This window comes from Rhipicephalus microplus, chromosome 9 (assembly GCF_043290135.1).
Source record: "Rhipicephalus microplus isolate Deutch F79 chromosome 9, USDA_Rmic, whole genome shotgun sequence".
Classification (NCBI taxonomy): domain Eukaryota; kingdom Metazoa; phylum Arthropoda; class Arachnida; order Ixodida; family Ixodidae; genus Rhipicephalus; species Rhipicephalus microplus.
The window spans coordinates 98,987,510-99,005,770 of record NC_134708.1 but is presented as its reverse complement, the minus strand read 5'-3'; the positions used below and the strand labels follow the sequence as shown (position 1 = coordinate 99,005,770).

The 18,261-nt window shown below is 45.3% G+C and overlaps 1 protein-coding gene across 1 annotated transcript in view; it reads right to left on the bottom strand.

Annotated features, from left to right (window-relative positions):
• LOC119185174 (uncharacterized) overlaps positions 1–16,611 on the bottom strand; it is a 65,718-nt gene extending 49,107 nt beyond the window's left edge. Inside the window, exons 1-2 of the mRNA XM_075874154.1 lie at positions 16,056–16,611; positions 2,327–2,580 (exon numbers count right to left, since the gene is read on the bottom strand). Of these exons, the coding sequence (XP_075730269.1) occupies positions 2,327–2,555 (229 nt within the window). The 5' untranslated portion in view covers positions 2,556–2,580; positions 16,056–16,611. The remainder of the gene's footprint in view (positions 1–2,326; positions 2,581–16,055) is intronic.
• Between the last annotated feature and the right edge of the window lie 1,650 nt (positions 16,612–18,261).

Sequence of the window (18,261 nt, the reverse complement as noted above, 5' to 3'; positions counted from 1 at the left end):
GTGCAACTGCTTTACTAAAACTGCATGCTTAACGCTGTCATACGCTTTCGTGATGTCCAACGTGACTCATGCGGCATATTTTCACGCCGAGCTAACCGAATGCGACTCTCAGTATCTATATGTGCACGCTATATCGAGTAGCCTGATCCGAAGCGAATTTCAGACGGATTTAGAATATTTTTCTCGTTCATGAACTTCATCATACCGATTTTATTGCTCGCTCAATCAACTTCACAAAATTAAAGGTTAGCGCAATCGGCCTAATGTTGTCAATTTCCTATCCTTTATCTGGAGATGGTGTATTCTTTTCTTTCTTTTTTGTCTTAGATTGCTTATCTCCTCCCTCTTTTTATTGTATCGAACGTTTTTCGTTTCTTTCTACTTATTTCTGTTTTTCTTCACCTTTGTCTAAGCTGCGTATTTCTTTTCTTCTACCTCTTTTTCAACTATATGCGTGGTTTTGCCCAAAAGCAGCTCCGCACTTATTATCGTCACCAATGCGCTCGAAGGACAAGAAGACATCTTTCTGGCGCGAGCATGCGGTTGGTATGACACACTCAGATAAGCTTTGTGTCTTCTGGCCTGTGTTAATATCATCATCAAGACACATGAAAAATGCGGCCAAAATTACTTATTTGTTTGCCTAATTCGGAACAGCAGTGCAAGGATTGGAATGGGTGGCGAAATATGAGAACCGGTCAAACTGCAGATCAAAACTTCACATAATGCAGCGCAGCGTCTTGTTTTTAGCTGTCGTCTTCTTTGAAATTATCTGCGCTACTGTTCCAAATAGCATAGAGTTTCCTAAAAAAACTAGCGGGGACTCTGGCGCTGCGATCGTTCAGCGACCATGGGAATGATGGGTAGTACACACATTTGCCTATTCTTCGCATTGCGGGCGGTGAATCGTACTTGCGGCTCGCCCCACCGCTGTGGTCTAGTGGCTAAGGTACTCGGCTGCTGACCCGCAGGTCGTGGGATCGAATCCCGGCTGCGGCGGCTGCATTTTCGATGGAGGCGGAAATGTTGTAGGCCCGTGTGCTCAGATTTGGGTGCACGTTAAAGAACCCCAGGTGGTCGAGATTCCCGGAGCCCTCCACTACGGCGTCTCTCATATTCATATGGTGGTTTTGGGACGTTAAACCCCAAATATCAATCAATCAATCAATCGTACCTGCGGCTTCGTTTATTGCTGGTTAATGTTTTGTTTTGAAAGAAAAATTCAACCCTTTTGAACTTCGCGCCCAATTGGGAAATGTAAGTCTAAAATAATAGGGTGGTGAAGCGCAACCACTCAAGGTTTGTTCATTTTTGTTTCGCGAGAAGACAACTTCGAGCCACACGAACGCACACGGAGCCAAAAGCAGGCCAGAAGTACGAATTTTAGACGAATGTGTGTACTACCCATCATTCCCATGCTCGTTGAAGCGCCGTGCGTTGCAGCTCCCACAGACACTAACTAGCGCCAGAGTTCCCTCTAGTGTATACTAGAAAACTATGCCGAATAGGCCACTATCAAGTATTATAACCAATCATTAGCCGGACTGTGGCGCAAGTGGCAAATTTTGTCTTCGCATTCTCTGCAACATAGTACAAGACCATGATGAAACGAGGCCAACCACAGGTCACGAGTGCACTTGGATGAAAAGAAACAAAGGTTTCTTTGTTGTAATCACATTTTTTTTGGAATCTTAGATTCACAGTGCAACGATCTAAGTTGCGATATCCCTGGCACGTTGTCCGCACATCTCGTGATTACGCAATTTTGTGACCCCCGAGAAAACATCCGGTAAGTGTATTCGTCAACACTATCATTCAATTGATGCAATAATTGATCAGCGCATGAATAAATCGACGTAATTCCAGAATAATGGAAGAGAAAAGGGAGGAAAGAGAACAAAATAACGGTCGTTGTTGTATAGGCGCAGCTAGCAAACGTTTCGAAAAAGTTCTTTGTGCAAAAAGAATAAAATAAACAATATATGACATATTTTATCATAGTATGATCAAAACATGTCGTTCGAATGAAAGATAAGCTAGGGGACACGTGGTCTTTGCGCCACTCGGACAAAAAAAAAAGACCTGTAAACATCGTCCGCATAGCATATCCCATCCGGTACTCTGATTATGTTTGCTCAGTATTACTTGTGTGTAGTGGCTGTAATGAGGTTGTGACTAAAAAAAGAACGATTGAGTGAAGAGAGAAGGTGTCATGCATGTTCTTCCATGCCAATGTTCAGTACGCACTCGCCTAGCATTTAGCTTTTTCTGGCAAGGGTCTGATAACGTTTAAACACAACTAAAAATATGAAAACAGGTTTCTTACCTGACTTGCCAGCGCGTTTTTTGGAAGCGCCGGAGGCTGCTGATGACGAAGTTGGTCGCTCAGAAGAAGGCTTGGAATCTTTGGGGTCCAAAAGTTGGTGGAATTCTTTGAAGATGGCGGTGACATCGTTAAGAGTTGGTTTGGTGATGACACACAGGCTCTGAAGTAGGGCCATGTAGTGAGGAGTCAAGACACTGATCTCCACACTCGACGTTGATGGCGACGCCATGCCTTTGATGAAATAAGATACGAACCTGGACGAACCAGCGGGAAAAATATATATAGGGCAGGTGTTTTTTCCCCTTGTGGAGTGACTGAAACAACTTGGAGATGAACCAAATAATTATTTTCTTAGTACTCAGTGAAGAAAGAAAGAACCGCAGTACAGTCATAGCAGTGAGCCCAGGGGCTACGAGTCGTACTTTCATACGTTAGACACTCTGAGCGAAACAATAAAAAACATTGAGAAAATTTTGAAAGTTCTGATGCAACTGGGCAGAGCAAATACAAACTATGTATACAGTGTTAGCCTGTGAGACTTGGGTACGTCATGAAAAATTAGTATACGCAAACGTGCCAATGGTAGTGTCTTGGGAATATTGTCTTTTGACGTAAACACAATATAAAAGTGTAAAACATACACTAAAACAATCTTACCAAGAAAACTAAGAAATCATGCCCTATATTCCGTCTTTTCGACTGCTTAAAGGGGTCTTGGAACACATTCAGCAGTAACAATCGAATGGTTTCACTAATGTAGTTTATAGCCTCCCAAATCTATATGTCAGGCAGCAGCGCAGTAAGATATTTGTCACATGCAAACGATAACAACCTTATTCCTAAAGATTTGGAACAGTGGTCGTGAGCTCGATGTCCAGGGACCTATACTGGGGGGGGGGGGGGGTCCATTGGTTGCTGACACCTGCCTAACGTGACCCAGAAGCGCAAACTGTACGTCTGGGTCAGAGCTGGCGAGCTGTGTTTCCCATTGTTAGAAAGTAGTGGAGTGCCCGTATTAACCTGAAAAGGGCATCTTAATTTGGTTTTTAGTTTAGGCATCTACACAAAATGCGGCACAGTGATGGCTAGTGGCCACACCATGGACAGGCTTGCCGTACAACGTTAATTGCTTTATTTCTGCTCTCTTCCCGATGAACGTTCTGGAAGCGAAGCAGAAAAAGATGGCACGCGAAAAGATGATTCGCCACGACCACGTCATGATTTTGACCGTTTTCTTTTGAACGCGCAGCCATGCTGAAAGCGCCATGCACAAGCCATGCACAAGCGAGAACATGGTGACCTATTGCGGCAGTCGCAGTAACTATTCTGCCATGTTGCTAAAATAAGCCAATAGCTCTAAACTTGGGTATATAGCTTGGGTATATAGCTTGGGTATATTTATAACAACGCCTCCTCTATTTCATCAATGCAAACAAGTCAGATTAGCACGACTGAGCGGTTCATCAACCTCTCCTCTAAACCTTTCCTGCTCTCGCCTAGCCTTCGTGGGTGCTTTGCGGTCATAGGGGAAAGAACCCCTCAAATGGGGCCTCACGAATGGAATCAACTGAAGTAATTTTTAGTTTGGTTGCGTACAAATCTGTAAAGTGGCACCTCGCATTCTTCCGGGGTCACAACATTGAAGGTCATGCATGCTCAGTAAAAGATGCGGCGTTTTGAGACGTGTCACCGTTCGTGGTGCTATGTGGGCAACCAATGGGTAAGTATCACTAGAACACTACTGCATGGGATACGATGACAGCATCGGTTCAAGCCACAGAGAAGGAGCACGAAGGAACAAATTTGACAGACGTGCGATATTGCAGTGAGAAACAGGCCTATCGCCTCTCCAGGGGAAAGCGCTCGGAAGCAGTTGTGACGCAAGTGGCGCTACCCATCATGTAGCGTCGCATAACGACCACTCCCTAAACAAAGGCGGACCGACAACTCCCATTGAGAAGCGTGCATTTGCACTGAAATTTAAAATACTAAAGTAGTCATTGTTTATATCTTATCACTTCTAGAAAAATGAGGTGGCGATGCTTAACTGCTTTCAGCCAGTAATTCTGAATATCACGCAATGTGCTGCACTGCAACGCTTGGCTCACGCGCGTGGTCCCAGGTGCCTCGACTGCCGACCAGCAGTGCTTTTGACCATTCTGAAAAGTTTCAGTGGCCCTGTAAAAAAATTTACCGGAGACACATGCAGCGGACCTCAGCTGCTGAGGTGGTACAGTTAACCGCAAAAGTTCACGGACTACACAAGCGCCTGCCAATCTATAAGTGAAATACTTGCGCGTAGCTCCAGCTAGCGACCGCCGCAATGTGGCGAAGGCGACTTTCGTTTTAACATGTGGCATGCTTTAAGCTTCCTTAAATCTCATCCTCTATTTTTTTCAAACATTTCACGTAAACACGCGCATCGTATCCACAGTGCCATCACAGTCAACGATGCCAAACTTGCCATGAATGCAGGGCACACCTACAGCCGCAGATGTAATCCTAATTCTAAGATATGGCCCCTCCTTCTCTCCGGGTCACTCCAGCCTCTGTGTGACGTCGCCACGTTGAATCTGTGATGCGCAGTGCAAGCCATGCTGCGACTGGTTGACAAAAATAATACGACTTCTGGCTAGTCAGCAAGCAGCTGTCCTCGCTCCTTCTTTCAAGGCGTGCGTTTTTAATGTGCCATGCACACGTCCATCATTTTGTGCCCCGGTACGGTGCTAGAAGGCCGCTGGCGATCGCAGATCGCATCGGCCTCTAGATCACTCGCACTGCTTGCGTAGCGTTGATGTGCCCAGCGTGTCTATTGACGCTAAAGATACACGTACGCATTGCGTTCTATTCTGACCAACTCTGTCTCAATGATCGCAGGCATTAGGCGAATTGCCACTGGAATGAACAAAGCGTCCTTCAATATTTTTTTCGTTGTGGTCTGGGCACGGTGGCATCTCATCTCGAGTGGAGCTGCTGTAGCACCACAACTCAACGCACGGATCCATCGTGTAAGCAATTGATTGATTTGTGTGGTTTAACGTCCCAAAACCACCATATGATTATGAGAGACGCCGTAGTGGAAGGCTCTGAAAATTTCGACCGCCTGGGGTTCTTTAACGTGCACTTAAATCTGAGTACACGAGCCTACAACATTTCCGCTTCCATCGGAAATGCAGCCGCCACAGCCGGGATTTACCACAGCCAAGACAGTACCATCGCGCATGCGCAGGGACAAGGCCTCGATGGAACATCATCATGGGAAGCTACGCCTCAGGTGTTGTGTCGACGCCATGACGTTCGCAGTGTGACGTCAGCGGACACTGACCAGCTAGACTATAAAACCAAGGTCCATCTTCAGCGGCCTTTCAGTGGGCTTGGCAGCACCTTCTTCGGGCGGACGCTCATGCATTTCTGCTTTTTCGTCCAGGTTGGTGACAAATATCCTGTCTATCAGTCTATTCGTGACGATTCTCTTACTTTGATAGTGCTGCCAAGCCCACAATGTTTGTTTCGCTGTGTGACTGTTTGATTGTCATTAGATTGCTCTTGTTAGCATCGGAGGACATGGAGATGAACCCGGGTCCGTCTTCGGAATCAGAATCCGAGGCTACTGTAAACAGTCAGCTTCTTAGAAAAATCTTAAAAGAGCAAACGAAAACCAATAAGACGCTCACCATGCTTTCTGCCAACCTAAAACAAGTGGAAATAACTATAGGTGGTGTTCAAGAAAGGATAGCGTCGATTGAAAAAGAGCTTGGACGGCCACAAAAATGCGAGGAAAAGCTGGTTGAGCACGAAGCAGCGTGCAAGGGGACGAGGGAACTAGTGAACGAGCTTACGATTAAAGTTGATGACCTTGAAAAGCGAAGTCAAAGAAACAACTTGATGATTTATGGTTTAAGTGAAGAATCAAAAGAAGATAACAAATCTCTGCAAGACAGGGTTCAACAACAAGTATTTAAGGACTTACTTGGCGTCGAAGTGAATTCGATAGAGCGCATCCACAGAGTAGGTTTTAAACGTGCTGGGAAACACCGACCAATTATGTTAAGGCTATTTGATTACTCTGAGAAAACTACAATTATGTCGCTTGTTTCAAGCTAAAAGGAACACAGATTTCCATATCTGAAGATTTTTCCAAGAGAGTTCGCGACTTACGCCACAGGTTGTGGCATTCAGCAGCAGTGAAAAAAAACCAATGGAGCAAAGGTTTCGCTCTTGTTTGATAAACTGAAAGTAGACGATAAAGTTTATATCTGGGACGAGCTTTCAAACCAACGGCTGGAAGTTACACGACGTGATGCGCAGGCCCGGCGAAATTCTCGTCATTCTGCAACAACCCGAGTGAACACGAGAAGCAGCAGTAAAAATTGACAGCCTGTGAGCAAAGTTCTCAGAGTTGTTTCACTGAATGCGCGTAGTGTTGTTAACAAGCCAGTTTCCTTGAAAACGTTATCTCCTGTTATCAGCCACACGTCTCAGAAATCACTGAGACATGGCTACATGCAGATGTGCAAGATTCGGAAGTCATACCGTCTTCTTACAAGCTTATTCGTAAAGATAGGGAGTCACGTGGGGGAGGAGTAGCAATCGCCATTAAAAACGTCGCATTTACTGTTTTGGATGGCATCAACAACCACGAAAGCGTGTGATGCAGAATTAAATTTCTTGGTAAAAGAATACTTTTAGGGGGCGTGTATCGACCACCGAGTTCTTCGCCCGAATACTTAGAAGCCATTCAAGACTACCTTGCAGATAATACTAATTCTCGATCTCGGATTATAATAACAGGAGATTTCAACCTACCGGGTATAAACTGGGCTGATTTTTCTTATGAAGGCAAAGAATCTCAAAGTGCAGATATACTGATTACGACCGCATTCAACTTCTGCTTACAGCAACTAGTTTCTGAGGCTACCAGGGTTGACAGTTCATCATCCCTCCTTGATTTTGCACTGGTTAGCAGCTCGTTCCAAGGTTGTTCAGCCAATGTAGAAGAAGGAATATCGGATCACAAGTTGCTTACTGTGTCATGTCCTGTTGCAGGAACACGTTCATTTACTAGACCGTCGGATACTTTCGTGAGAGATTACACTCATGCGGATGATAACGCTATTTTAGAATACTTGGAATCGCGCTTTGATTGTTTTAGCCAAGTTAATGATGTCAATGAAATGTGGTCAAATTTTAGAGAAATTGTTCTCTTTTGCGAGCAAAGATAGGTGCCGTTAAAAAAGAAACGAGTTAATAGGGAATATCCGTGATTCACGAGAGAAATGATTCATTTGAAACGCAAAATTAAGCGTCAGCGCAAGCGTCGGAACACGAGTGATTTTTCAAGCCTTACTTCTAAGTTGCGAGAACTAACGCGATCGGCAAAGGAAAGCTTTTTTTCAGATACTCTATCGTCATTCATGAAGAATGAACCCCAAAAATTCTGGCGCTATCTGTCAAAAGATAAACGAGGCATTTCAGAGATCAGGGTCGCGGGAGAAAGTATTGTTGACGCGACTACCATTGCCAACAAATTTAATATCTTTTTCCAGTCCGTTTTTACACGGACAGCCACGCATGCTCAGTTGCAGTCACATGACTCTGATAGCCTTATGCCAGAAGTGGAAATCACTGAGGATGGAGTCCTTTGCCTTTTACAAAAACTAGATGTAAAGAAATCACCTGGTCTGGACGAACTATCTAATACTTTTTTGAGTAGATATGCTGTTTGGGTGGCAAAATATTTACAACGCATTTACACTGCATCGTTAGACGCTGCAGTTATTCCTGATGACTGGCGCTCGGCAAAAATAATTCCGGTACATAAATCGGGCTCCACTTTGGAAGTTAACAATTACAGGCCTGTTTCCTTAACTAGTACTTGCTGTAAACTATTTGAGCACGTTTTATTTAAGGCCATGATCACTTACTTAGAAAATAACAAACTACTGTATGCCCAGCAGCATGGATTTAGGTCTGGTTTGTCGACTGTCACCCAACTGGCTGAAATAACTGATGATTTAATTAGAACGCTTAATTTGAAAGGTCAAACCGATGCCATCTTTTTGGATTTTTCTAAGGCCTTTGACGTCGTAACCCATCAGAATTTAATAACAAAATTATTAGCTATAGGCATTGAGCAGAAGGTTGTAGCATGGATCGCGAGCTACTTGAGTAACAGAAGACAGTGTTACCATAAATGGCTGTCTCTCGAAAGAGTTGGCAGTGCATTCGGGAGTTCCGCAGGGCTCAGTCCTCGGACCTCTTCTTTTTTTTGGTTTATATTAATGATATTTATTTTTGTGTCGAGCCACCAATCCAGATTAAACTATTTGCGGATGACTGCGTAGTGTACACATCCATAAATAACCAAGAAGACCAAATTAAACTTAATGATGTCTTGCGCTCAATTAACGAATGGTGTATAAGGTGGGGACTAAAAATAAATCGTTCAAAAACAAATTCCGTTACGTTTACCAACAAAACGTTACCCCCTCATTTCACATATTTCACAGGAAATGCTGCAATCACGAGAGCTGATCGGGTTAAATATCTGGGAGTTACACTTACCAGTAACCTCAGTTGGGAAACGCACGTTGAATATGTGTGTTCGGGTGCACTGAAGAAATTATCCTTTTTGAAAAGAAAACTGCGTAACACTCCTCCCACGTTAAAACTAAAAGCGTACAAAGCACTCGTGCGACCAAAATTGGAGTATGCTGACATTATTTGGAGCCTTTGGCAACAATATTTGATTAAGAAAATAGAAAGGGTCCAAAATTTAGCTCTGCGCTTTATATATTCCGCTTACTCCCGACAACATAGTGTAACTAATCTACGTAATAGGGCAAGCCTACAAATACTAGAACAGCGCAGGATAATATCCAGATTAAAATTCGTCTACCAACTTGATCACGGGGACTTTAAATTATCACGGGAACGATACCTTCAGCAGCCTTCTAAACTTTCAGCTAGGACAAATCACAACAAAACCTTTAGGCAGCAACCCAGCCACATTAATGCCCACAAGTTCGCTCTCTTTCCTCGCGCAATTTTTCATTGGAACGCATTACCTGCGGAAGTAGTGAATGCTGCCTCGACGGCTTCATTCACTCAACAGATAGAAAAGATTAATTTTACCATATAAGTGATGTATGCTGAAAATAGTGTCATTTGAGTGCAAATCATCCGGCTACAAATGTTGAAAATATTCTTAGTTGAGTGCAGTTCTGTTGAACAGCGAGAAAATATATTTGACTTTTCTGTACTTGATAGTTATGTATTCTTTCATTTATGCCCTGTACTCCAGTGTATTACTAGTTATTGCTTGAATGCATTGTTTGTATCCCACTCCTGCATGGGTCCGGGTAGGGCCTGCAGTATCTGTAAATAAATAAAATAAATAAATAAAAATTTGATCCCGCGACCTGCGGGTCAGCAACCGAGTACCTTATCCACTAGAGCACCGTGGTGGGGTCATCATGTAAGCAATCCTTTAAAAGGTGTGCGAGCCATACAAGATCCATACGGGCGCTATTCGCAGAAGCAATGGCAGACATGGCAACAGCGGTTAGCCAAGAAGCACGCAGTGAACTGATTGGAGGCAACCGGATGTAGACATTGTCAGACAAGATATATACCACTTTTCAACTGCGCGGCAGTGAACACATCTAACGGGGAAGATCGGGAGGGGCACTCCGTGGGTAACGTCAAAGTGGCTTTCACAGAGGAGACCAGCCGAGGGTAATGAAGGAGAGAGTGAAAGGAGAGATTGTCACGTCGTGATTATCAAACGCCTCTTGCTCCACTATAAGGGCACGGTTTCGAAAAATTCACAAGGCTGCGTGATAGTTCTAGAACCATGCACAACTTCTTCGCCACAACAACATTCCTACCTAGTGTGGTTAGGGCCCTTCGCAGCGCTACCCACACAGCCGCTACGCGCGTGCTGGGGCACTAACCACACCCAAGCAGGGGTAAAATTAGCGAACTGGCAACGCTCTTTCATTCTCCGCTTGGCAGGGATCCTGGCACTTGTGGTGCAGCAGTGGGTAGCGCGTGTAACGGCCCTTTAGGGGCCACGCGCTGTCCGCAGCACATGTGCCTGGACACTTGCTGCACATAACCAGAAGGCGAACGGGCGCCGCTGATGAGCTGTTTCGCCATGTTGTTGCATTCGGCAGGTGTCCTGGCACGAGCGGTGTGACTGTGCAGGTAATGCGTGTAAAGGCCCAAAAGCGTGTCACCAGTGGACGCTGAATGTTTCGTAACTGGTGCAAAGTGCCCATCTGTCTCTTTCCTCCCCCTTTTTTCGTTTTCCTATAGTTTGGCGCCAGCTGCGAAACTTTCAGCAAACAAGGCATCAAATCGTTACAATACAAGTTCTTCTAGACCAATAGAGACATCTGGCATGTCAGCGACCGGCGATGAACCACAGAAAACGGGGAACGCCTGTGGTTGTGAACGGTTTGGCAGCCACAACTATTCAGAACAGCCTAATAGGGGTTAGAAGGCTTGAGTGAAAAATGGTATCATGTTAGTGGCACTTGGCTTGGGTTGCCAATTCTCCGCCACGCATGGTTACTTGCGGCATTTGGGAAAACAGCCGCTGCCATTCAACCTAAAGGTAGCGCATTTTGAAAGAAAGAGAAAATACAGTTGCTGCATATGGTCCCGCAGGGAGAAGATTTTAACATACGTCCGGCTACCTACCACAGCTATATGGTGAAGGCACTCTGTTTTTGCGTGTGACATGCTTAAGCGTGACGCCGATTGACGTGCCTGACAGTGAACGACCAATGCTGAAAGAAGGAACCTGTTTTCGGGACTGTGCTACGGGAGTACAAATGCATCGTTTACAGTCTGTCTGTGATTTTGATAACAGTAGGGCGTAGCGTAGTGCTGGATAGCGTATGTCGTTGTTGTCACCATTTCAAGTGGTACCAGGCAAAGAAATTAGCAAAAACTAACAAACGTGCAAATCATTTTCTCTGAGATTTAAGAAACGCCCATCGCCACTTGCTAAGTCCGCAGCATTGTTTATTTGTTAATGTTTTCCAAAAACAGTGGTGAATCGACAAAATACTTTGCTGTGGAAGCTTGACGACATGAATCTTAAGCAAATAAAAACTTGAGTTTATAGCTAATGAGCTACCGCACCATGGTGACATGATGAATTCGAGGTGAACGGCAACCGCTTTAGGCGGCATGGCCTTGTCTTCGTGGGTGCATGCATTTTGAGTACAGCGGTGTACCGAACAGACTTAAAACATTTAAGGGTTGACGTCACAGTTTTGATCGGCGCAGAGAGAGCACTAATATCAATTCGGTTAACTTCAGAAACGACGGGGATTCAATAATCGGCCTGTTCGTAAGCGGTCTTTCGAAAACAGATTGGGAACTGTGCTACCTGAAGAATATTCTGCCCAGTCCTAGCTACCTGTGCTGCACGATCAACTGTCGGCCGCAGCAGTGTGCCGATGATATGGAACTTGTCATTCGTTGACTGAATAATTTTTCATACCTGTGCCAAACATTGTTAGTTTGTTGCTATCACGCGAAGCGCTTATCTGCGCTATCATAGTCACATTTGAGCTTTGAAAGCAGCATAAATACAATCAAGGCGTGCTTCGAAAATGTGCCGTTGAGTAGATGCCACTTTGAAAAAGATTGCAAATAAAATCACTTGGACAGACTGCCCTAGATGGAGAAGCAGATAGCCGCGACGTGCGAAGAGCGCGCCACGTTAAAGGGCCTATCAACAGGCTTCAAAACGCGCAGGATAAGCTCGCGCAATTTTCTTGCGCGTGACCAACCTCCTTCAACGTGCAGTGACGTCAACTCGGCGATCGGCGACGTGACGTAGCACGCAGCTCGTTGACTGGTCTAAACCAGGTATCAATAAAAAGTTATTCAGTCAACGCCACCGATCACCGAGCTGACGTCACTGTGCGTGGAAGAAGGTTGGTGAGGCGTGCGAAAGATGCGCGAGCTTTTCCTGCACGTTCCGAAGCCTGTTGACCGCAGGTTCATTAAAAAATATAAAATAAAGGTCGCTGCTTTGCGTCAAAGGTGAAGCAATAAACGCGATAGCAACAAATTGGAAGATTACGTGCACAATGGTAAGCAGATCAAAACGTGCCCCACGTTTCTCACGCACAAATAACGCACAAAACGTACTCGCAGGTACAGATGAACGCGAATAAGCGTCTCAGTTGTTACTTCGCTGTGTCTGAAAAGTGCGCTGTTTTCCCAAACGAAGACAGTGCAATGATTGCAGTGACCTTCGTGCGCCCGGTAACAACAGTACAATCGTTCGGGTGCAAGCTTGAGGGCAGCCAATACGTAAGATGCTCCCAACCGCGAGATGAGGGAGCGCGAATGTGCGTTCAGGAGCTTTACGAACACCCTCTCCTCTCCGCGAGGCAGAGTTCGCGTGAGAGATGAAGGCATGCGCCACCACGCACAACTGCGCGCTCATCGCGCCATCTTGCTGTTATGCTTAAAAACGATAGTTCCCCTCAGAGATTCTGTCCCCAGCAGTAAATGTAAATATTTTCCCGTTTGCATACACAACCACGTGTTCCGCGGTGGCTTGGTGGTTAACGCCTCGTACTCACGAAGCAGAGGTTCTAAGTTAAATCCCGCGCGCTGTTGTGTTTTTTCCTTGATGTTTTTTTCTTTCTTGCGTTTTGATAAATACATGTACGTAAACATATAGGGTGAGTGACGCCGATGCCGGTGGCAAAATCCAGCTGAGCGTGTCCATATCGTTGCTATCGCAATATTACAAATTCTGCCAAGCGAGGAAACCGCCAGACTATCGGTAATTGAATGGACGCGTATTTGGCGTGGGGCTGCTGTGAATCACAGCTTACGTAGTAGATATGTCATGAAAGGTTTCGGCCATGCACTCGCGTGATCTCTAAACTTTTTCTGTTGTCTCTAGACAGGGGCGACCACTTTTAGGTTGAACACAATTCAGCGTATACCTGCGCACCGCTCGCGCGTATCAAAACAAAGTGGCGCACATGATCAAACTCGCTGCCCTTTACTATTACAGCCAAGCATGGGTGGTGCCATGATCATGCAGCTACTAGAGTTACTGTTGATTCTCCATACTGTATCATATACAGAATCTCCATCAGCCACTAAAAGCGGTGTGCTCCAGAGCTTGAAAGATGAGTAATAGATGGACACAGAAACTCGTGGCCTTAGATGCCCGGCCGCACAAGGTGCGCTCCACGGAGCACAGCTGTGGTGAGCCTTATTCAAGAGAAGCCACTGGACGTGGTTTGCGGCTCTTCGCTGCTGACTCGACAGCGGCAGTTTCAATCGTAATCTCGGCGCTCTTTTATTCATGCAGGGGAAATCCTTGATGCACAACATAAATGTAAGTACGCGTTAAACAACTTCCTTTGCTAAATATTTCTGGAGCCCTCCGTTAGGGCGTTCGTGAGATAAATAACGTTCTTTTGGCCCGTAAAATTTTCGCACTTATTACGAACGAAGACTTAAGTGCAGCGTGGGGCCACTGAATCGCATCATCATTAGCCTCATTACGCCCCCTGTAGGACAAAAGCCTCTCCCAGGTTCTGCCAGTAAACTCGGTCCTGTGCTTGCTCATACCACTTTATACCCGAACTTCCTAATCTCATCTACCTACCTAACTTTCTGTCTCGCCCTCATCCGCTTGCCTTCTCTATAGGAATCCAGTCAGTTATTCTTAATGACCAACGGTAATATTTTCTATGCACTACGTGCCCCACCCATGTACGTACATTTCTTCTTGATGCGAACTATGATATCTTCAACCCCAGTTTGTTCCTCACCCACTTTGCTCTGTTCTTGTCTGTTAAAATTGCACCTATCCTTCTCGCTTTCATCGCTCGCTGCGTTGTCTTAAATGTAAAGTTGAGCCCTCTTTGTAAGCCTCCAGATTTCTACTTCATATAGGTAAGTACCGGCCAGATGCAGGGGTTATATGCCTTCCTCTTGAGGGATGGTGCAATCCGCCAGTCATTGTTGAGAGTGCTTGCCGAATGTACTCCATCGCCATTCTTATTTTTCGAGTTACTTCAATATCGGTGCTCGGCTCCGCGGTTATTACCTGTCCTAAGTAGACGTACTCTTTTCCAGCTTCAAGTGCACTGCTAGCTAACCCGAAGAACTGTTCACTTCCGAGGTTGTTGTACGTTACTTTCTTTTCTGCAGAATAATTTTTTGACCTATCTCATTGCCCTCGTTGTCTAAATCAGTAATCACCGATTGCAAAGTCCCCTGAATCACTGAGCTATAAAATGTCATCGGCGAAGCGCAGGTTACTAAGGTACTCTTATCACTAAATTTGATGTCAGTATGAACGTACACGGTCTTTTAAAACCGCACTCCAATGCACCGACACGTCGAAGCACCTTGCAAAGGCAAAGTATCATCGCAGACGCATATCACTGATGCTACGCAGAGTGACATGCATACTGGGTGGTAAAAATGTTCTCTGGTCGCTGTCTCACGTATTTATAAGGCAGCAAGGTCTACAAACTTTGGCCCAACACTACCTTATTTGCCTTTTGCACTTCATCATCAACTTCCTTACGAATTTATTTCCCAAAGAGGCCTCGTGGTTATATAGCAGAACGTCTATGGTAGAATTGTTTGTAAAGATTTACGACGGCTAATCCAGAAGACAAAACACGAGACCATTTCGCTAGAGGAAGGTTGGTGGGGAACTCACGGCTGCATTCTAGTCTACTTCCATTGTTCCTAAGCATGCTGTTTTCTCGGGTGTACCTACAAAGCCCGGCCGGCAAACAATTGCTTCAAACGACCATGTAAATGCAGCGCCTAAACATGACTGACGTGGTGAACAACGTGCTGGCTTTCATAAAAATGGAGCAAAAAACGCAAACACGCATCTCATTTACTTTACTTAGCGCAAGAACTTTATCCCGATTCTTGATCCACCCACTCTTAGTGGTTGGCAATGCTACCACGCTTGTTGTACAAAACTTTTGCACCCCACAAATACACATGCAAGTCTAGGTTTTACTCAAATTTGGTAATGCATCTCAAGAACCAGCGCATTCCACAAACAAGACACAGGGCGAATCTTTGCTACTACTGAGATACCAACCCGCAATGCGCTGTGATACCCATGTTACAAAGGCAAGTTACCCGAGGTTACGATCAACCACTGTCAACACCATGGAATTTCCGTTGGTGTCAACCACATTTCGCCGATGTTACATATTGCGAAAACATCCTAGGTTAAGGCGGCTTGCACCACCTAGCACACACTGAACTAACTGACGCAACAATCATTTTATTGCCGTTATCACACAAATGTCACTTATTTCTTCCAGAGACAACTATGCGAATACATACGTTAACCTCAGCTGTTATTGCAACGTACACCGTTACATTATGTGACCTGTCCCGCAGCTCACGCAAAGAATTGTCCCAAATTTTATCTGGCTTTTCGAGGTTCGTGCCGCCTACTTTGTGTTTTTCACACACACTCGCCGGCATGCTCTCAACTCTCATGGGCGCCACCATTTTATGGGGTTGCCAAGCTCAGTTTTCTAGAACAGTTGTTAGCTACTTAACCATGTTCCCTCTTCCTTACAACATACACAAAACGTGATTAACGTAAGCGTGGTTACGTTAACCGTGGTTGAGGCTGCCTGTGTAGCAACGGCATTATTACGTGCACGTAGCGCTCTGAAACGAAGCTTACCTTCAATAGGAAACGACGAACTGCAGTTCTGTAAAATGACCCTTTCAAAGTTCCGAAGGTGTTCCGGAGCACGCAAGCTGCAGGTGTTACAGGACAGCCGAGTTCCACCACTCGAGCTGTCATGCTCTGCGCGTTGTGGTAAAGGTTGCGAATGCACGCTGAGCTGCTCAGTGCACGACGTCATCAAGAGGCAATCAATATTCATGACGTGTCTGGGCGTTACGCACTTTGATAAATCATATGTTATTAGGTACAGCGCAGGCGACAGCAAGAAACATGAAACGCTATGCATGCTTTCTTACGTCTATATTCTTGAGATTGTCTGATAATATCCCGTGAGCAGCGACTGCGAGATATGGCAACGCCTACTTTACTCGCAGGAGGTAACGAGATCTGCCGAAGATGCGCAAGTGCATAAAGCACACCGAAGCGCATGCGCTGCCAGCAAAGTATTTTCCTCAAGACATGTCTTTTGTATATAAGCATAGATGGGTGCTATTAGCGCTCATTTGAAAATGGGGAAGGCACATGTTAGTCATTAGGCTCCACAAAAATAAAAACAGAAACAAAACATTGCCTTCTTTTTTTAAAGTTATCTTAACGCCTCTTCCTCAATAGGTACAAGCGTGAGCTTGTTTGCAAGAATACATCTTTAAAAAAAAGCGTGGGTACACGAGAAGTGTTTCATGCAAGACTAAAGCCGAGGTACCATCGGCTTACATTGGCCGCTACTTGGCCAAACGGCTCGCTGCGTGCACGACCAGTTTTGAGAGCACAAGAACAGTCTCCAACACAAAACTGGAAGCAACCTGGCAATTCAGCGTGCCGAGTGTGGTTGTACCGCGAGTTTTGAACAGACGCGAATATCATGTAGATATCGCAACTTCTGCGCCAGGGAGGTCAATGAAATGTTTACGATTCATTCCATTAGGTCATCATGTGTATGCGCAGCTTCCATCGCAATAACTGACAAGAATATTATTTACCTTCGTCATTGCACTTGCAGTTGCATGTACTAGTCCAGATGCAAGCGCAAAGCCTATCTTTCTCTCATTCGTTTTTATTATCTTGCCCTTTCCAAGCCGTATGTATTGATTCCCACGAATTAATCGTTCATGTTGTTTGTCTCGTTTCACGAACAAAAACTTTTGGGAGCTTGCTCGGCAAGCTTCTTATGATCCCACCTTGTCTGGCGGCCACCTGCGTGCACACCACTGTTGCCAGTGTGCACTTCTCCGGTCGCCGTGCTGGTTGGCTTCCAACGCTCACGCTGAGATTCCAACAATCCTCACCAGACGGCGCACCGCCACCGAGAGCGAACCGAGATCGAACTTTTAAGAAAAAATTTTCAAGGAAATGATCTATGATAATACTCGGAATAGTTCTCTACGGTTTGAGGCCAGGAGGGGAGTGCTGCGAACCTGGAAATATCAGGCCAAATACGAAGGGGTGGACACGGTATGCAGTGCGTGTGGAGAGGAAAAGGAAACTGCCAAACACTTGATAATGTTCTGTAAAGGGCTTCACCCTATAGTTCAGGATGATGGCACAGAGTTTTTCAAAGCACTGGGGTTTAGGGACAAGGAGGGCAAAATAGACTTTAAGCGGGTAGATATAACTAGACGGAGGTTATCTGATTGGTGGCTGAAGTCAAGGCACGAGTGAAAATTAAATCCTTCACTGCAAAGTACGAGTCCTCAACCTCATTATTTGAAGAAAAAAAAATCTAGTTTTTGGTTCACCATGTACTACGACTTGGTGGCGTTATCCGCCGCCTGATCTAAAGGGTGCCGCCATATCAAGCCATTCATCCATCCGTAGTACCAAGAGCATCAGACCAAGACGTACCGAGCCAAATACCAAATACGAAGGCACAGGCACATTGCGTAGTGTGTGTGGAGAGAAGGAGTAAAACTGCTGAATATTTAATAATGTTCTGAAAAAGGCTCCAACCTATAGTCCAAAATGATAGCGCGGAATTTTTCAAAGCACTGTGGTTTAGGGACAGTGAAGGCAAAATAGGCAAAACGGGTGGACATAAGCAGGAGAAGGCTAACTAATTGTTGGCTAGAATCAAGGCGTGGGTGAAAATCAGTCCCAAATTATGGTTAAGTAGCGTGAGATGCCGCCCGACCTAAAGGGCACAGCCGGATAAGTCCGTCCGACCGTCCGTCCGTCCGTCCGTCCATCCATCCATCCATCCATC